Source organism: Sylvia atricapilla, chromosome 13 (genome assembly GCF_009819655.1).
Source record: "Sylvia atricapilla isolate bSylAtr1 chromosome 13, bSylAtr1.pri, whole genome shotgun sequence".
In the NCBI taxonomy this organism is placed as follows: Eukaryota; Metazoa; Chordata; class Aves; order Passeriformes; family Sylviidae; genus Sylvia; species Sylvia atricapilla.
In genome coordinates this window covers 3439969-3461219 of record NC_089152.1, presented here as the reverse complement: position 1 = coordinate 3461219, position 21251 = coordinate 3439969, and the positions used below count along the sequence as shown (strand labels likewise).

The following is a 21251-nucleotide window of genomic DNA, read 5'->3' as shown; positions in this document are numbered from 1 at the left end:
GGTGGGAATAACAGAAAAAGGAGGTCTAATCCTGATTACAAATTGCCAAAAAAAAAAATAAAATCCAGTATAACAAAAACCAAGCTGGAATCATTTCCCTGATAGAGAAAATCATCTGAGGCATTGGAAAGCAGATCTGTTTGAGACAGGCACTTGAGGAGAAAAGGTGTGCAAATGTGCCCCTGTGCATCAGGCCATCCCTGCTGCACACACACTCACTTGCACTAACAAGCACAGATGTGAAGCCCACACAGGGTTAGTCTGCTGAGGAACATTATCTCCCTGTGCTTGAAAAATTTAGCCCTTAATAAAATACTAATAGGTTTTTCCAGTGAGGTCCTGGATATGGAAAGAACTTTACTGAGCAAAAAAATTGCTTTTAAGACATGTTAGATACTAAGAGTCTTTATCCCTCCTTGCATTGACAAAAAGAGGCAACAGCAACAAAGACAACCTGGGGCCAGGCGTGAGCTGCAAGGCAGCCTGGCCCAGGGGAGGAGCTGGGCTTGGTTCTGTGCTCAGCTCCAAGGACTCAAACAGTCCCACGCAGTTCTAGCGCCAGTACAAAGCTGCAGTTATCCAAAGGGCTCTGTTCCTGCCACGAGGACGGGGCTGAAACTCAACCATGGCCTTGTGCCCTGGCAAGGGAAATGATGCTTGTTGGAGCAAGATGTGATAGGGAGACGTGTGTGACAACGGAGGGGACAAGCCCTGCCCTGGGCAGAGCTCGTGTTTCAAGTCTCTCATCACAGAGACGAGTCTGATTTAAAGTGCAGAGACATGGCAGAGAGTATTGTGTGTGCAGCACCTGTAAATGCTCTGACAGCACCAAAACTGACAGCACCACAGAAGTGAGACAGGGAGCATTCAAAGACAGCGAGGAGATTCCCAACTCCTGAAAGCAATGGAAGTCTGAGCCCTCTGGCTTCCCACAAGCTCCAGGTTACACTTTGAATGTCTTGCATCTCTGCCTACTTCTGGTTACTCCAAAAGCTACATAACCTCAGCTGTATAAAAGAGCCCAGAGATAGGAAACACCTGTTCTGCTCCGCACTACATCCTTTTCTTAAAGATTGTTCCAAATTCAGTTTCTGTTCCAACCCTATCCAGTTTCACAGTCCTCTTATAAGAACCAACAGTCTCATTATCTGATTGACTTCTAAAAATTGGAGAGAGCTTAGGCCAAGCAATCCCTCAGTGAGCTCTACTGGATGAAATGATTTCTGGCTTCTCCCATCTCATGTAAATGGTTCTTGTTTAAAAGTAACTATCTACGGCTGTTAATAAGCTTCCATTTCATTAAGCTCAGAGAAAAATCAGGTTTCATAAAAAGAAACTCTATTATTCTGGGGAAAAGATAGAGAGGATTGTTTTTTAAAATTAGAAGGAAAAGCACTCCCTATTAGTGGCTCTAAAAATACAACTTGGAATGTTGGATATAATTATACTGAGTTTTCTGTAGGAAATTCAGAGACGTCCATCCTCCGCTATCAGTTTTTCACAAGCTTTTACAGAAAACCCTCTCTTTAAAGTAAGCCTTTCATTTATGCATGTCCCTCCAAGCCCACTCTGCAGTGGGATAACTGCTGGGAATTGAAAACAACAGATGAAAGCCAAGATTAAAAGATTAAGTAATGTCTCTACCTTTGCTGAATTATTTTGCCAGGGGCCTTCCTCCATGGAGGTACCCATAACCTTATCCAACATAATCACTTTGCAACTCTTGTCCTTTTCTTTAATGGTAGCAAGCCATCCAGTGGCTGGTGATTTAATATATTAAAAAAGCATTAATGAAAAATGTGAGGATGTCAAAATACTCAGAAATGATTGGCTCCTTGAGATGACCCTTTCTGTGTGGTTTTTTTTTTTTAAGGTGGATGAGCGGATGACTTTGGTATCCAGTCTGTAGGATTCATTTCAAGTCTCATTTAGGTGTGCTTTGGGATCCACCACGCTGTAGCAACTCGTGAAGTTCCAGTACTCAGACCTACTAGTCTGTGATTTACATACCAACAGCTGGAAGACTCTAAGGAGTGGCCCAGGTTCATTAACTCTTCTGCTGCATCTTGTTTGCATAAAAGTCTCTGCAGGTCTGGCAGCAGCGCTGGTACCACCGCATGTCCTGGCACAGGTTCTTCTCGCGGATCACCCTGCAGTACACTGTCCACTGGTCCCCCGTGCACTTGTAGGTGAGGGCAGCTTGGGAGGAGACAAGAAAGGAGAAACTGCCAGATTAGCCAGGGAACAGCACTGCAGGTGTGGCCAAAGGTCCTGCACCTGAGAGGAGGGAGGGCCATGCTCACTGTGGGGCACTGGAGAGCAGGGCATGGTCTCTCTACCAAAATATCGGGCTCTTGGAAGTGCTTCCTTCCTACCCTGGGCATGAATGGGGAGAGAAAACCTCCTCATGTTGCACCTGTTTTGTCTCAGAGGCAAAGAGGCCTGGATGAACTAAACATCCAAAGATTCAGCCCAGATTTAAGGCCATGAACTCCCACCACAGTCAATGGGATGGAGATGAATAAATCACACACCTGGCAAGAACACCTGAGACAGACCTTATGAATCTGAGATGGGACAGTTCACATAAGAGAATCTAAGCCCAGACAAGGCCAGGACTAATATTTCAGAGGTCCAATGTTCCTCATAGGTTGTGAAGGAAGACAGGAAAGAATTGACAGAATAAATCCCTCAGAATGTGTTGTCAATGAGAGACATTGAACACAGACATAGAAGTCAGGTGAGGTGAACTCCACACTTAGGTATTTTTGGAAATGTTATCCAAGACAAAAAAACATTCTGAAGTAGGGACATGGCAGCATGGGGTCTGTAGACTACTGGAATTTTTTTCTGCCTTTTTTTTTTTTTTTTTTCCCCTGATGCTCCCATTGCAAAAAACAGAAAATTCTGTTTAAAGATAATCCAATTAGAATTGTTTATAAGCAAAAAGAGCAAAACACTCAGTGATATATCTTTCTACTAATATCAAATATCATTGTTTCTGGCCCTGGTGATTCCAAGCCTGGTTTAGAAACAAAAGCATCCCAAATTGCTTGCAGATTACTTTCAGCAGGGACTTGAGCCTCCTCAGTCTTCTAAACACATGAGCATTTTATTGCTTTGTCCTAAAATGTGAATTAGGATGGATTTCTTGTCTCATCAGTGTTTCAAGAGCTTACTTCTCAAATGAAATGTTTTCCTTTCACTGTGCTCTTACTGCTAAAATATCTGGGAAGTACTCTCATACCACAAGAGGTTAGAAGGCCCTCAGCATGAGTGCATTTGCAAGAATGGAAGTCCCCATTTTCTCTTAAAACATCTAGTAAACTTTTGGGGAACAAATCTCAGTTCAGAAGCCTCAAGTCCAGTCCCAGTTTAAGTGTAATTTAATACTGGACAGCACTATTAGAAAATGGTTCTCTCTTATTTACAAGTCTGTGTTTTCATGTGTCTCAGAGGTTTCTCAGCCTGTAAGATCAGCTCAGCTGTGACAGAGGAGGCTGCTCTTTCTGGTAACCTCTTCTTGTTTACAACCCAGCCCCTTGTATCAAAAGGGGACTGGAGGCACCCATGAGGCTGTGTCAGTGTAGCTGATGCCTTAATTTAGCTTCATCTTACTGGTGATGATGTGTGAAATGTAGAGAAATGAACTTGGTTCTTGGAGCTGTGGGGGAACACACAGGGCTGAAGTTTGGAAAAAATATATATTTAGTATATTTGTATTATTATCCCCTTATAAATGAAGGAAATACAATGTGGAAAATCACGAGATCCCCACAAATTTGTATTAACAGAGGCATTCTTAACTAGTGGCATGTCTTCAGTACAGTGTTATTGTGTGTATGGAAGCAGATCACCATACACACCACATGTGTTATCACCATATTCCCATCTCAGCCAGGGACACAAGGAATGCAGGGAGGGTGAGAAGGAGGACAGTGACAAAAAATCACAGGGTTTACAGGAAGAGGCTGGGTGCTCTCTTGCCCCCCTGGGCAAATCAATCCATCCAACCACCTGTCAGGGTCCTGGATTTTCCTGGGGCACAATGAATAAATGATCCTATGTCACATTCTCTGCAGCCCAGGCAGCGTGTGGAGGGGTTTGTGATGGAGAAAGATGCACCTGCCAGCTCCCTCACCTCTGTGATCAATCAATCCATAAATCAATCGATCAATCAATCAATCCAATCAATCACCCACCATTTGTGTGCTCCTGCAGCTCTCTCAGCTCCATCCTCAGCCAAGCACTCCAGCAGGGCACAGCCTGAGGCAGGGCTCAGACAGGACCTACCCACACCAGAGCTTTAGTCTGGAGTCTGGCTCAGCCTCTCCCCGTTTCTGGCCCCAGACAATCACTGCAGCCCTCACGGGACACCCCGGGCAGCTGCCACCTTCCCCCCAGGCCCCTGACTCACCCAGCCTGGGCGAGGTGATGGTGTTGACGTTGATCTTGTCGTTGCAGACCTCCTGGTGGCACTGCCTGTAGGCTGGGGGCTTGGCCAGGGCCGGGCACTCGCTGCCGTGGCGCCCGGTGACTTTGTGCATGCACTGCACCACCCGGGACTGCAGCCCCTTGCCGCACGTCGAGGAGCACTGCAGGAGAGAACACACAGCTTTCCGTGTCACATGCACAGCACAAATCACTGCCAGAGCAGAGGGTGCAGCCCCCGTGGTGCTGAGGGCTCACAGCTGGGTCACTGTGGCAGCCAGGGACCCTCCGTGTGGCTGCTGTGCTGTCCATCAGGGTTTTGCATCTCCAGGGAGTGCTGTGAGCAGAGGAACTCTCCTGGCACAGGGAAGGAACCTGTTGTCTTTATGCCCTGTTATCACCTACTCTGACTGTCTCCTGTGGATGCCCATGGGGTTCATGCAGACAAAAATTCAGCTCTCCTCCACAGTCACAATGAGACAAAGCTGAAGAATGTGTAATGCTTAATTATGGACCAGCAGCTTCCACCTCCCTCTCTGTGAGGGACCTGGTGGTACTTGGTTTAAAAGCCCTCTCCAAGACCTGGATGGTCTAGCAAGGCTTCCTCCACAGACAGGATGAGCACAGCCAGGCACTAACATAAAATAAACCCCAGGATTACAGTAGAGGCTGGCAGCTCCTGCATGCCCAGACCTCTGAGAAGCTCTGTTCTGGGCAGAACACATCAGGTATTCCAGTACTCACTCCCATCTAGCCCTGCTAACTGTCTGGCACTTGCCTGTCCTCCTGGGAGCAATTGAAAATTGTACTCATGAGTTTTGGCTGCTATTTGCCAGGAGGCCCAGCCTGTTCATATGCTCTCTTTGTTGTGATACAATCAGAGTCCCTCCCTCTTCCTCTGGCCCAGTCACTTGTGATTTACAATGTCCTACTTGCACGCTGTTCAATTTTAATAAAGCAAACACAGTGAGCACAGGGAGGTGCAGCAGCTGGAGTCAATAAAAGAACCTTGTATTTAACATAAAGAAACAATGGCTTGCAAGACTTGGGTAAGATTCCTGTTTCTGCTAAAGCCACACACAAGCAAACGATGGGGGAGAGGAGGAGGTGAGGGAAAGCCCAAGAGGTATCAACAGGATGATGTAAAAAAAGGTCATGTTTTCTCTCTTCTGCGCTTCTCACCAAAGTCAGGGCATTGGAGCTTTCTCCCTGAAAAACACCATCAACCCCAAAGAGAGATGCCAAACACTGGAGAGGTTCAGAAGATGGGCACCCCTGAGGTTGGACTGCAGTCCAGGTACAAATCCTGTGTGTGCAGTGTGGAGGCTTGTGAGAACCAGATCCACAGGCAGAACATGTGGATGCACACAGGGCTCCACCTCTACATCCAAGGGGGTGAGTACAGCAAAGCTGTGGTCATTTTGGTCTGGAAGTATCACAAGAAACCCCTGCTGTTTGGGGCTTTTTCCTTTACAATATTCTTATTTCAGTTTAGGTTCAACACACCAGTTTATGACAGAAATTTTTACACTTAGGTTTTTCAGGTGTTGATTTACATAAAAAATTGATCACTGTCAAGTAATACCTCAGCAATGGTTACAGTATTTAGGGTTATGCTGAATGAACCCTTCTCCTGCCCTCCAGTGAGTGATTCCAAAAATCAGGAATTAAAGTCCTTGATTTCAATCCCCTTCACAATCTGAATTTATGCAGTGAGATCTGGGCATTACATTAGAAATGTAACTCAGCTCTTTCCCAGCACTGAGTGCCCTCAGTGACTCCCACCAGCCTGGAAGCCAGTCAGGCACGGCCACTGGATTTAAACTGAACTATTTTCATCCTGATAAATGCAACTATTAGGCCCTTCCACTTCACCAGCCAAATGCAACCTTTAATCCTGAGGATTTCAGTGGCACTTTTAGCCTTCACAGTGCTTTACTAATCTTAATCCTCCCCAAACTCTTCGCTTTGGGAAGGGAATTGCACATCCATTTTGCAAACAGAATGGCTGTTATCACACTGGAATTAAATAACTCAGGCCATGGGCTTCCTTCACATGACTGTGAGTCTGAAACCTCTGTCTCTGGCTTTTAAGCACTGCCTGTGCTCTTAACAGGGGAGACATGGGGAGAAAGAAGGGAAAAAAGGACAAACCCAGCATTTTTCTCATGAGGTGAATTAGGTTTTCAGATACCAACACACACTCACCTACCTTTGTCTGTGTTCCTGTCTCTGCATTTGTTAACCAGCAAGGAGGGCAAGCAATGAAACTTTTTTCCACAGACACTGCCAACTCCAATCCTCAGACAAATAACAGCAGAGCTTTTGCCTGAAGCAGTTTTATTCCTTCTCCTGGGAGACTGGGATCATCACCTATGCTATGCAATTAGTTTTTCACAGCCAGCAAGACAGATTTTAACATCTTTCTTGAACTCTTTAGGTCTTGGCAGCTAAAGGAAGGTTGGACATCTGGCTTATTTTAAGATGAAATTTTCAACTCAGTACTTGGATAGTTTCTTTCCTAGGAATTTCAATAGGAAATAGGAATAGATACAAAATACATACAAAGGGGGAATTGTTACTCATGCTGCACTATGAGAAGAGGACCTCATTAAAAAAGGCATAAAAATCAAACTCCAACTGCACAGCAAATTCCCATAAATACCTTCTCTCCTTCTTTGGACAGCTAAATGCACTGCTATGGACTCTCAGTTCCCAAGTGTTTGTGGAGCAAGGAACCATATCCACAGAACAATTTTCAGGGCTGGATTCACCAGAGAAGACCCACCAGCAATCTGCCTCCTCTGAGAAGCTGGAGCTGGGACAAGGGGTTGAGCAGAGATGCTGGTGCCAAACAAAGGAATGGATTTTCCCTTCCACCAGGCACTGCCAGTGGTGTCACTATCACAAAAATGTATGTGCAAAATGCACAGAGTTTAACCAAAATGCCTTAAACTGACAATACAAGCACTGTAAACTGGAAATCCACTCCCATGCATAGATCAAAGGGTTGCTCAGCACTGGAAAATAGAGGTGGTTAATGAACAGCTACAAAAAGTGAAGCTAATGAGAGCCCCTATAACTCCCAGTTCAAACACTGCTTAGGAAGGCAAAAGCAAGACAAAAATGCCTCCATTCACATTCTTTGGCAGTAACATGCAAGCCAGTGGGGATATCCAGAAGGAAATAAACTCACAAATTGTCAAGGCAGCAGCTGCATTCAACAGCTTAAAGAAGATTTACTCACTGAAAAACTCTAACCTTAGGAGCAAGCTATGAGTTTTGAACTGGAATGGTATTTCCACCTTAGGATACTGATATGAAAGTCTGAAATCTAGCAAAGGTGCTGACAGATGTCTAATTGCTTTGAAAGCAAATGCCTCAGGAGAACATTAGGTATTAAAATAGAACAAATTTATAGAAAGTGCTGAGATCTGTCAGGGCCTTCATCAACTCCTGGTCTACAAAAGGTATCCAGACAAAGAGAGGGGAATGAGAGTGACTTAGCCAGGGCAGGGATTCTGTTGGACAGCACAGCAGAGAGTCCAAAGAATCCCTCTGTTGAGGCTTAATGAGGGCAGAGAAAGTACAGATTTACCAGCACAGCGACAGGTTCAGGACCGAACGGGATAATGGATCATTGCTGAGGGCTCCCGGGAGGCTGGGATACGTTTCAGACCCCTGGACACCTTCAGAAACGTCACTTGTCTAACCTCCAAGGGATAGATGTAAATAGCTTTTTTTTGTGGTTTGTTTTTTTTTTTTTTTGGAAGAGACTTTTTCCAGCAGGAGCAGGAGGTCACTGCATCCCTCCAGCCAATCCTGAGCACACTGCAGCAGGGAGAGGGCTGATCTGTGATCTGTCAGAGGGAGATCCAGATCTAGATGACTGTCGTAACTGCAAGATGGGGTTTTCTCTTTATTCATCAGCCTGCAGTCATCTGATGTTTAAAGACACTGGTTTGTCCCCAGTTTGCTGAAGCTGCTGAAGCCAAGGATAACACCACGGCTAAAGCTCCAATATTGAGAGATAGAGTCATGCTTTACTGACTTCAGAGTTCAAGTATTCAAGGCGTTAGGGTAGAGTGTTTTTCCCCTCGGGGGTCTTATTTCTTGCCTCTATGAAAGTCAGAAAGAAAGCAAGACAAGTTCCTATTAAAAACATTCTAACACAGCATCTGAGATGAATGACAAAGGTCCTGTAATTGCTCCCTTCCCGGGACCTTAATAGCACACACATGTGTGCTCTGAAAGCCAGTGCTCCACACACCTTCACATCAGGCTTTTTATGAGGATCACTAATTTAAACTCCATAGTTGTAGCTGAAAAGCAGCGTGCAATATGCTTTCATAAACACCAGGTCAACTTTCACCATGGCATCATGCTAAAGAAAGAAATATCTGTCTTTTCACTGATAAGATCTAATTAGCCCAAAGCAAACTGTAAGCTGTTTTTCAAGCTTCCTTGTTCTTTTCTTTTCTTTTCTCTTTTATTTTATTTTTCCTTCTTTTTGAACCCCAGATCTGTAAAAGAACGTATCTGGTCTTGCTTACAACAATCTTTCATTTGGAAACTTTTGTGAAATGACTGATTTGTTTAATTTAGCCAAGAAGAAAAAAAGTGCATACCCTTCTGACTCAGTATGGGAAGAAACAATAAATTATGGCAGCAAATGCTCGTGGCTGATGTGACAGTATCTTAGCAGGAAAAGAGAAGCAATTTTTGCAAACTGCCTACAGCTGTACTTTCAAACTGCACGACCCCAAGGAACAAGACCTGACCAGCACATCCAGCATGTCTCACTGCATAATTAAGCTTGGCTTTGCTATTCTGAAAAGTTCCATTGTGTACAGAGAGTTCAGAGATTAAAGGCTGAACACATGAATATTCTGGGTTGTGACAGTGCCTCTAAAGTACTTGTGCAGTGGAGCCCAGGTGGATGCTGATGAGAAAATGCCATTTAATCCAAAATTCCAATCAGGCAGAATTTACTTCTCATAAGGTTTCTGTTCCAATACACTGCTGCCCACAGGGGGCCATATTCTAGCAGGTCACCTACTGCACTTGTGCTGTGTTTGGACCTGTGGCAGAAAGTGGAAATACTCCAGAGCTTATTCCAGAGCTTATATCAAGGACCTGATGGTGAGAAACACCTAATGCAAAAGGCATAATGAAGGTAATTTTAAATAGCCTCAGTAGTAAGGGACAGCTGTGGGATCACAGAACTCAGGTTCAGGAGCTGGATGCTGGAGAATCCCCCCAGCTCCTACAGCACTGTGAGCTGCTCGTGCTGAGCCAGGCTCTCAGGAGCTCTATTCCCACCATGATTCCTGCCCCAGATGTTATCCTGAGAGAATACCCTGGGAACTGAAGCCCCACTGAATGCATGATTAGGTACTATTAGTTATTCATCAGTTAATGATCAATGCTCCCCCAGTGCAATTTATTGAAGAAAGTAATTAAACAAAAGACTCCTTTTGGGATTTTTTAATTTCAGTAAGAGGCTGCTCATCCCTCATTCAGCCCTGCCTGAGCACGTTCTATATATGGAGTTACCCAGCTCTGAAATATGTGATGCTGGCTGACACTGTTTCATCTCTTTGCACAGTCAGTCACCTCCTTAAAGGTCTTCTGGGAGATTGTCACCTTAATGCCTCGGTAGTCATTATAAATCTCAAAAGGTTATTGAAAAGACTCTGAAATTACATCAGTCCTTGCTAGCAGAACACACTGTGCGCTGTAAGTATTCAAGGGGAAAATCCTCTTCAGACAGGTATTGCAGAGTTTAAATGCTGAATTATTACTCCCCATATTTTCAAAAACATGACCCTGGACACTGTAACATCTCCGAGTAACTCACAGAAAATGAATGCCAATACTTGAACAGGCTTGTCTTTCACTCTTTGCTCTTTTTCACTTTAAACAACAAGAGTAAAAAATCACCATGTAATTTTATTTTCAATCCACATGTCTTGGTGGAAGGCTTTAACTCTCCATCAAAAAAATGCACTTAATGGACCAGGCTTTTAAATAAAAATATCAAAAAGGAGAAGTAACTCTTCCAGTTAATAAGATCACTGGAGGCTGTATTGGAATATGAGACAGTAACACTGTGGCAGAGCATGCTCCACTTCAAACAAAACACTGATTAATTTCCTCTTTTTGCAGCACATTCTCCTTTACTATGGAACTTCCACAACAATTTGTACTGTGGATATTTCAGAAACTCCAGTGGAGATGAGCTGTGCAATTTGTTGTGCAAACAAGGAGCAGTTTGAAAGGCACAAACAGGACTTGGTCTCTAAAGCTGCAGTGCCCAGGAGAAGGACATGGCCAGCACTGCAGGCAGCATCTCTTCCCTTTCCATGTCCAGTTCCCAGCCAGAGCTGCACCACTGGGGCTGGCTCTTAGCCCAAGTCTAAGCATAGGCTTGACCTTGTTTTAGTGTCATTATGCAACATTTTCCACCTCTGCTCACAGCTAAAGACGTTCCACAGATGTGGGGACAGACAATCACAGAGCAAAAGGGTGGGATTCATCTACTGAACCAGCCTGGTTCAGATTCAAGAGTGTCTCTGGCTGGTAAAACCAATTTTGGGCCATTTGATCTCATCTCCTGTAGGGAGGGGTGTTTGGAGATTTAGCTGCTGGCAAGGAAAGCTCTGGTTTGCACATCAGTGATCCTGTGCCAGAGCCACAAACCACAGGGAAGCACTCAGAGCAGTCCATGGGGCAGGATGTAGGTTTAGGACAGATGCTCTGGCTCCTGGCCACGTCTAGGACCACAGAAACAGAATATTTGACTACTGAAGTTTGTTGGATCGTCTCCTGTCCCATCCAGCTCCATCACCTTCTGGAGAACAACTGATGTGCACCAGTGAGGCCTGTGGACAGCCTTCCTTCAGTGCTGCTGAAGGCACGTCAGCAGCCATAAATCACAAAGCTGTTCAGTGGCAGGGAAGGGTCTTTTAGGCTACCACCTCTCCTGCAGAGTTTTCTCTCCATCCAACCAGAAAAGTTACTTTCTCCAAGGTAGAAGAAGATGAACTTAGTTCTGACCTTTATGAAGAACAACCAAGTTGTCCACAGCTTATCATAAACAGATGTCAGGTCAAGCCATGAATTTGTAGTGAATGTTAGAACAAAGGGCAGTTTTGCTTCTATATTTATAACAGCTTTGAATACACCTCTCAAACCACAGCTGTCATTGATTTACTCTTCTTATTATGTAATATGAATTAATCATTAAAAGTGAGGCACATAGAGGATTTTGTTGATGTTCCCAATCATTTGGAGCTTGGAAAATATGCCTTCCTGGCACTGGGAGATTGTGGAGTATTTTTGAAAAAAAGAAAAGCCCCAAAATCCAACATGTTTTTTGGTGTACTGCAAGGCTGGGGGTTTATCTCTCAGAGAATAAGGCCTCCTGTAATCCTGCCAAAACAATTAATTTGCAATTACAAATCCTTGTTACCACCCACTGTGATGAATGACTGCTGATCTTCAGTGTGAAGCACCTCAATGTCTGGCACAAAGCCAGTATTTTTCTTATAGGAAATTAGATTATTTTTTTATCTCCCTACTGTTAATGTCCTCCTGGGATGAGAACCCACCTCCAGCATTTCACAGGCTCAGCAAATTCTGTAAAGGAATTGGCAACTCTTGATGCTCAGGGAGGGCAGGTGGCTACGGGTGATTTTTCAGATGTGCTTTATCACTATTGACACTATTTGGCAACAGGAATATTATTTAACATTACACTTTGCCAAGCTGATCCTTACTGGTGCTTTCCAGTTTCTGGAGTGTACAATCTCTCTGAATCCAGTAAAAGTTGTGCCAGGTGGTTATACAAGAAGTGAAATGGTAGAAATAGATTTTTCTTCTACTTTCTCTGCTAGCTGAAGCCCAGCTCGACGTGTCATAGATCTGCTTTCTCCTGAGAGCACAAATCTGTGATGGTTCCTACCCAAGACCCAAAGATTCTGCACAGCCCATCAGGTCAGACCCTGCTGTGCATGGCATAAACCTGCATTAACTCAAGTGCCTGAATTAATTTGGGTTTACCCTCATGTAAGAGAGACTGATATCTGACCCAGTGTGCTGAGTGAGATCCTTGGCCCGTGGCCAGTGGGTTGTAGGGAAGAATGAAAGACGGTTACCCTGGATTTACACTGGGTTATCTGAGATTAATACAGGCCTTAGTATTTACAGAGCACCTACTGTAACTGCAAAGAAAAAAACATGGCAAAGCCAACATGCTACAAGGCCTCTATGTGTCTTTCTTCTTCTAAAAATCTTTTCATTGGGCTAGGTAATATAACAGGTTAATGAGCTGAATTGTTGCCTGAGGGACAGAAGTTGCATATTTAAACTTCCACCCACAGAGCTGAAAATGCCCCTTGTGAAAGTCAGAGGTAACGCTGGAGCTTGTGTGTCTGGCTTGTAATTCCACCTTTCTTGATACAACACCAGTGAGATGGAGAACAGTCAGAAAAAATGAAACTGGGAGCCCTGAACTATTCTGTGCTATTGGCTTCAAATACAGAACTTCAGTCAGGACACAATTTGAGCCATTTGAAATAGAGAAACAATTAAATAAAACTGGAAATAAAGAAAAATCCATAAAAATCTCATAGAGGATTGCTCCTGCTATATAACCTTGCCTCCTTAATTATACCTTAGAAGAGTCCAAAGGACAACTGGAGGAAAGGAACTCAAAAAATACAGCCTTGGTCTGTATAGAAGGGAATAATTACTAAGGTTGGGAAAGACCTCCAAGGTCAAGTCCAACCTTTGTCCAAACACCACCTTGCCCACCAAATCCTAGCACTGAGTGCCACATCTGCTTGGTTTTTGAGCACTTCCAGCACTTCCACTTCCCTGGGGAGCCTGTTCCAATGCTTAATCACTCTTTCAACAGAAAAAGAACATTCTTCTAATATCCAACCTGAATTTCCCTTGTGCTAACTCTGGTTGTCTGGGAGAAGAGCCTGACCCTCACCTCGACACAAACTGCTATGAGCTGGTTGTGGAGAGCAATAAGGCCTTCCCTGGGCCATCTTTTCCTGCCACATCACTGCTGGAGCAGAAACGGAGAGAGCTGAGGACAGAGGGGGAGCCCTGAGTGGTCAAAAAGCAGCCCTTGATGCTGCCCACCTTCAAGGACAAGATCTGTATCACCACAACTCGCCAACACCTCCAGCTCCCTGCATCATCTGGGACACGTTTCCAGTGACTCCAATGCCAAGTCCAAGTCCTGCAGCTGCTCCTTCCAGCACAGCCTGGAGCAGGGAATGGTGTGGAGCTGGGCTCTGTGTCCTGCTCAGCTCCCCAGAGAGCCACACACATAAAGACATGCTCTGTTCTTGCAGGAATGCAATCCTCGATGTAAAGTTTGTCAGCAAAAATATAATTCACCATGAAAGAATGAACTACTGTCTTGCTAAAGCATCAAGAGGCACATTTTCAGCACTCTGGGAGTCTGAGGCAAGTGTTGGGAAACTGAGCAACCTGTGTTTGTTCCTCTGACCAGTGCAACTACAACAAAAATGTAAAAATGCTTCCAGTGCTAGAACACTGAACAGCTCAGATTTCAAACAAGGAGGAACTATTTCAAAGTAGAATGAGTGTATGAGATGTTTGTTTCTTTAACTGAATGCAAACTGGATGTGGAATTTCCTCTTGGAAGAAATGACTGAATGGGAGATGGCTTGGACTCCCTTTTGTATATTGCATCATGTAACAAAAAAGGATGATATCACGAATTGCAATTCTGAAGAATCCAGGCAAAAATAAAATAATTATTTCAGGTTAACACCTTCAGTGGGTGCTGCATTGTACAATTCACCTTTCTATTCAGTTTGAAGACTCTGAGGCCAGGAACAGTTTAGTTATGAACCTTGTATCACCAATGCTGAATTAAATGCTAAAAATAATACTTATATCCCTTTAAGATAATGGGTTTAAAAGAGAAGTGACAGCAGTGCAGAGAAGCTCCAAGTTTAGTAGCAGCGCTAACAGGTCTAGTAACAGAACCACTCTCTGTCTTTTGAATTCCAACACAGTCTGGTAATCTCAAGCAGTGGGCTAACAAAGGCAAACTCAGAGCCATTTAAAATAACTTTACAAACCTGGCCTTATGTGTTTGCAGAGTGAACTGGATATATCAGTTCCTTGTGCAACACTTGAAACATGCTGCAAATATATTAAGAATATACAAACATGACAGCCAGGACTGTGTTGCTGAATCTGCTCAATTGGGTCCAAATGCTTTCCACAGCTACAGGACACAGCAAGGACCAGCTGCAAGTAAACCTGACAGAAAATGGGATAAATTCCCTCTTCTTTCCAGCATGGATAATGGCTACAGAGCTGTTGCTGAGGCCAGTGGGTGAGGTTTGGCTGGTGGGTGCAGGTCTCATGGCCTCATCTCCAGCCCTCACGTCTTCTACATAGGAACTGAGAACTTCAAATCACAATTTGTCTGTGGTAGGTGTGGAGGTTTTACTGCTGCTGGGAGCTCCTTAGGGAGCTGATCCATCTCCTCATGCACAGTCCATGTATTCTACAAATACTGCCACTACTAAACACAGAAATAACACTGTCATACCACCCAAACAGCCTGCTCTATTTACAAGTTGTATCTGGACTTGACTTTTTAAATGAGGTTTTCTCTCCCTTACATGACTTCCCAGCATCTTCAAAGAGGATCTTGGTTTGGGAAATTAAGGATCAGAGGCCAAGTCACCAGGCAAGCTGTTTACACAGAAAGCATCAAAGCCCATTATTTTAATTGTGATAATTACCACTGTTAGTTAAATCGTGCTTCCCTGATGGTTCTTAACAATAAGCAACAAATGCACAACACATTAATTGCACAAAGTTGTTGCTTGTTCTGAGATCAATTTGTATCAACAAGAAAATGTTTCCATCTTAGTCAGCACAAAACTCTCTCACAGTGACTTTTACAGGGCTGGGAACTAATGTTTTACAGTGGAATTTTGCCCTGGAAGGATGAATTTTAAAGGGTCCACTATAATGTAATTGCTACAGACTTTGTGTTTCTCCTTAAAGGAGGAACTCTTTTAAACCAGAGTTGCTGAGAGCTGTAAAGACTCCCCTCCTAAGTCCAAGCCTTGTATTAAAGCTTCTGGATCCTCATGATGAAAATCCTTCACTGAGGATTTGTGAAGAATTGAATTCCACACCAAACATTTCAGCTATCTGGGTTTCTGGAACAATACATTTTCTTCTAAGAACTGTACCTACCCTTTTCTAGCAATCTCTACTCAGAGAATAAGAATCTAACTGTGTGACCTAAGTGTCCGGTCAGAATTAACCAATATGTCTAGAATTTTAAATGTTCATTACAAACCAAATCTAAGTCCAAGAACATCCTGCTGGACTCACACAGGGTGAAATTCCTGGGAAGCAGAGCGCTGGCACAGGCTCTCTGCAGACAGAAGCAGGCCAGATATGCAGCACACAAGCTTTTGTGCCCTCCTGCACAGGGATGATCCTGATCCTGAGTTAAGAATCACAAATAACAAGTGATTTTGCACTGATCCTGCCCTGCTCACATGCAGACATTAAACCCATCAAACAACACTGTTTACTGTGACCCATGCAAGATTGCAGCCCTCCCAGCAGAGAGCCAACGTCTTTATCAGATTGGAACTGTTCACACAACACTGAGCTTTCAATCCATCTAAATGGTGAACACACAGTTATTTCATATTCCTCCCTATCAAGAGAATCTGGGTCCATTTGCATGCCAAAATGTTTTGGTGTTCCACAAATAAGCAAATAAATAATGTTATTTCACCTGTTAACACATGGGGACTGTTTGTTTTGGCCACCTCGCATGGACTCTGAGTGCCAGGTTATGAATAAAATAATGTTCAATACTGTAAACGTCTTGTGACATAAATTCCTGGCTCAGCATAAATACAGACACTCTGTATGTGGCAGATTCTTCCAGCATTCTCCAGCACTGACACCATTAAATTCATGCATCTACGACAGAGTACATACATAACTGTAATTCCTAAAAAAAAATAATACAATCACAGATAAGCCAATTTGCCCATCCTGGGCCTCTGCTTCACTGGGTTTTGCTTGCTGGAGTTTTGGTTCTTGGAAAGCAAAGTGCAACTACTGTATCCCAGTGGTTTCTGCACATGCCGTACATTCCAGAACAGAAAGTAGGTTTTCTGTTTGAAGAACAGCACAGTTAGAAAGATAAGATAAAACCAAACTGGAATATAATTTTGCTGGGAAATGTTAGTCCTTTATGCAAACACAAAGTCAGTAATGTAAAGATGCTTTCTGAACAAGAAGGGTGGAGTTTCTCACACTGCCAGGCCTCCATCCCAAGCAAAACCTTGTATTATTTTAAGATCAGAATGCAAATACAGAGCAGGCTCTGCTCTGGTTTAATCCACTGCATTCAGGAGCTAATTCCACTGATGTCACTGGAGAAACAAAGTTCAGACAGGCCTAAGTGAAGGTAAGCTCCAGCCTGATGGTTTTGGCTCTGCCTTTAAACTCAAGCCTTTCTTTCATTTCAGATGGTTGGGATGAGCCTAGAACTGGACAAAGTTAAACCTTTGCTTCCTAAATATTTAAACTGCAAATGAATGCAGGCAGCACACGGGAGCTCAGCACCCCGAACATCTTTGCTCTCAGAAAGAAAAGACCACCAAATGTTTGCTGTTACCTTGGACCAGTCTCCTGTTTTCCACTCGTAGCAGCCCGTGTGATCCTCGCACTCTTCCTCATCTCTCGGCCTGGTGGCTGCATCACATTTCCCTTGGGAGTTTGTGCACGTCACTGTTCTTTTCTGAATTCCCCTGCCACAGTCTGCTGAGCACTGCAAAAAAACAGGGGTTTGGGTTTTGTTACATGGTGCTTAGAAATTATGGCTTTTATGTTGGTAACAGAGCTCAGAAGGAAAAGCTGGGGTTATGAACACTGAGGAAAATGATAATCCTTAAGATTTTATTACAATAATCTAAGCCACTCATACATGAGTAATTTGAAAAGCATGATGACTGCTTGTGAAATATTTCACTTCTGAAAAATGGCAATTCTGAAAAGCAACCTTCTTCGAAAAATGTCAGCTGGCTTTTTTGCTACAATTGGTGCCACTAAATCTTGTGTTGAAGAGCTCCTCATTTATACTGAAGGACACACTGAGATTCACTACACAGAACTGCCACATCCCTTGATCTATCACGGGATACATCAAGGGTGATAAATGGTGGTGTTAAATGTAATTTTAAATCACAGTAGCATGAGAGCACTGTTACAAACACGTTTCTGTAGTACAGTTTGTGCATATCATGGCAAAGTCACAATTCTCACACGTTCTCATGTGAAACACACACATCACGTTCAGATCTTGATTTGCCATCGCTCTCTTAACTCTGAAAATAATAACCATTTATTGAGTGAGCACAAATTATCCACAAATGTTTCTGTGCCTGGGCTGCATGGAATTAGCACCGAAAGAGCAGGGATATCTGGTCAGTCAGTTGTTATCTTTGCCAATGGCTGGAAGTTCTTGTTTAATGATTTTGATCTTGTCATGACTTTATTGGCTGTACGAGGTGGGAAAAGGACACTGGGCACGAACTCAACCCAAATTTCTGTTTTCAATAACCAGTTTGGTAATAGAGCACCTGCTGTCACAGCCACCTGAGTCGTTGTCACCACCCCTGAGCACAGCCAGTCTGCCTGCTCCTCATTCTCATGCCACTGCAGTGGTTAAGAGTGAGAAATTGTCTTGCAGAGCCACTGGGGACAGGTGGGTGGAAAAATGATCTATGTACCAGCTGAGATAAAAACTAACCTCCTCTGGCATGTCAAGTTCTCCCCTTCGGGGGGCCAGCAGGGAAAAGACAGTTGATTTGACACTGAATAAATACTGAAGATATGAGATATTCTGTGAGGTCTTTTGAACGTGTTCCAAGAAGCTTCTCCATCCAGGGGGTCTATGCTGGAAACAAGCGTCAGCTTGATATAAATTACATCAAATGGACAAATCTCAGCATGCCTGTCTAACCATCTTACAAACACAATCCAGGCAGTTCTGACCTGCTGGCCTTGTTAAGGACATGAATGACAAGCGTTTATGAGCTGGCAAGCAAACAGACATGCCTTTAAATACTTCACAGCACTACAAAGTGACTTCTTGAAAATCTGGGAAACCTTCCACTTAATTTACTGTGTGCTGCTCACGGCGTGACCCCCTTATGGATGTAACATCTTTGTAAGGAGCACAATCTATAGTTCTGCTAAGACAGGGGGATGAATTCTTCCCAGGTTTGCAGAATTCCACAAAATGCTTTGCTGGACTGCTCAGAGCACGAGGCTTGCCAGAGATCTCAGTCTGGAGCTCCCTAAATGGTACCTTAAAACCATGAATTTGCCCCAAGTTGGGTAGACTTTCCCCAAATTACGTATCATTTTCCTCATGCCCCAGGGTGGACTCGTTCATCTCAAACTACAAAGCTCAATATATAAAAATCTTTGGAACGGTCCAAATTACTCGAAGTAAATCAAGCTGAAGTGGGAGTATTTTTCACAGTAGGAGAAATCTTTAGGTGGGTTTTACAAGCAAGTCTGGGAAAAACACCAACTGTTTGTTCTTCCCACAGCTTTTAAGTCATTCACAGATTAATACTGCATATACTTTCCTAGACAAAACAGCATGAGCAAGAAGGTTTCCAACAGATCTTTGGTGGTCACATATAAATCACCCTCTTTAAGAGGTTTTTTTCCTTTCCTCAAGTCATCTGTTTTCATGAAGAATTTCTTAATACATAGATTTTACAGAGAGTCCACAAATTAATATACACAGTTTCTGTGTGTCCACTCGAGATCATTACACTTTATTTTATTAACAAATTACTTTGTCAGATCCCATGAGGCTTTGCAAAGGAGCAACACGACTTTGCAGTTAAGACACAACTCCTTTATCTGAAGGAAATCCATATTTTTTTCCACTCTAGTTCCCTAACAGTAGAAGCATTCACCTTCTCCTGACAGTCTCTATTTTTATCATTAAAAATGGGTTGAGCAGTACTTTGTCCAAAACAATCTCAAATGTTTGGCAATACAAGGGGAACTTAATTTTTTCCACAATGAAGATTGCATTGGAATTTGCTGTGAAAACACACATTTTTGATCAGGGACCAGACATCAGTGCAGTCAACTGCGTTGTATAAGCAAGAAGTTTAAAAAAAAATAGATCAGGAAATTGGTTTTTAAAATGATACAATTAGTGATATTTATTCCTCGACATCAGATTAAAATGCTAAAGAATAAATTGATTCCCACTGAAAAAAGTCCTAGGTGTGAGAAGGGATCACACTGGCAGAGCATCAAACGTGTCCTGGAGTCAGCTGTGCTTCATAACAACAGAAATGGGCCAGAATAACAAATTTAAAATCACAAGTGCACAGTTACAGACACAACAACAGTAAATAAATGTATCAAAGGAAAAGTAAACCAGCTATGGAAAAAAATTATCTAAAAATGCTGTGTATTTGCAAAGGAGTTACATGGTCATGGGATATGGAAGATTTCCACTGATCTGTAACTTGACTTACTCTGCTCCATAAAAGGGAGACAGAAGTACCTGGGATTATTAACAAAAGACTCAAGTAAAAAATCCACATGTAAACCAGGCAGGAGTTGCACCCTAATCTCAGCAATAAACAGTTCAGCTGGTTTAGCTATAAGAAATAAAGAGGGCATCATCTCAATGGGGAATGTCTACAGCACACAAAAGACCTATCAGACAATTCCTAAAACCTTGCTGTGTTTCTGCACATCTTTTGTAATGAAAGGACTCAGAAAGAACACAAATCTCATGCACCAGTGAACAGATCCAGCACCTCACTGAAAGGGAACACTGCTCTCACTTAACCATCACCTCTCTTGCCAAACTAAGATTTCCTGTCCAGGAGGTGCACAGTGAAATCCCATTGTGTTTGTGAGGAGACACTGTTCCTCAGGATCCCTTCTATCCTGAGTTTCTGTGACTTTTAAGCACATTTCTAACAATAATATTTAGCAAAAGCTCTTTAGGAATGTTTTAAACAGGAGCTCCCTGTTCCAAGCAGAGGTGAATAAGGAGGAATCCTTCCCACAGGAAGGGCTGTTGCTGGACAGCCAGGCTGGAATGAGGCTGGTAGAGCTGCAACCCTGCACCCAGAGTGGAAGGAGCTCATCACTCAGGTGAGCCCAGCAAACACAGTATCAAAGTGAACACGGGAATCCTGTAAGGACTGTCACTCACAGGGTACAAAGTTGCCCTGTCCTAGCTGAGTCTTGGTCATGGACTGCAGGCACAACCCCAGATCACTCTGCTGCTAAACAAAACGCAGGTAACTGTCCAGACCTCCCAGTATTTACATCAGAAATGCATTCATAACCCTTCAGGAAAACTTCTTAACTCTGAAACTACTCTGAGATGCACCTTTTATACAAAATATAACCAGCTTTTTCATGCTCCTAGAATTACACAAAAGAAGGCTGGATAGGGCCCAAAGACTCTACATTTTCTGTAATATGCAGATGCCTGATAAGCCTGGTATTTCTTCACACCACATTTAAATGGAGCCAGAAGACCTGGGTTACTGCACTTCTCGCCTCAGGTCAGTGAAACATTTTTCCTTCTTGGTCAGAGTTTTCAGATGGAAAGATACAGTCACTAGAGCATATCTAAAGCCTGCCTCACTAACTCATCTAGTCTGGAAACCAAATGTCAGCTCCTCACTGCTCATCTCAACAGATGAGAGTCCTGCCCAGCA

General features: G+C 43.4%; 1 protein-coding gene across 1 annotated transcript in view; it reads right to left on the bottom strand.

The window, feature by feature from the left end:
• Window positions 1–502: 502 nt before the first annotated feature.
• ADAMTS17 (ADAM metallopeptidase with thrombospondin type 1 motif 17) overlaps window positions 503–21251 on the bottom strand; it is a 154833-nt gene continuing 134084 nt past the window's right edge. The window contains exons 22-24 of the mRNA XM_066328254.1: window positions 17150–17302; window positions 4418–4595; window positions 503–2199 (exon numbers count right to left, since the gene is read on the bottom strand). Coding sequence (XP_066184351.1) covers window positions 2048–2199; window positions 4418–4595; window positions 17150–17302 — 483 coding nt within the window. The 3' untranslated portion in view covers window positions 503–2047. The remainder of the gene's footprint in view (window positions 2200–4417; window positions 4596–17149; window positions 17303–21251) is intronic.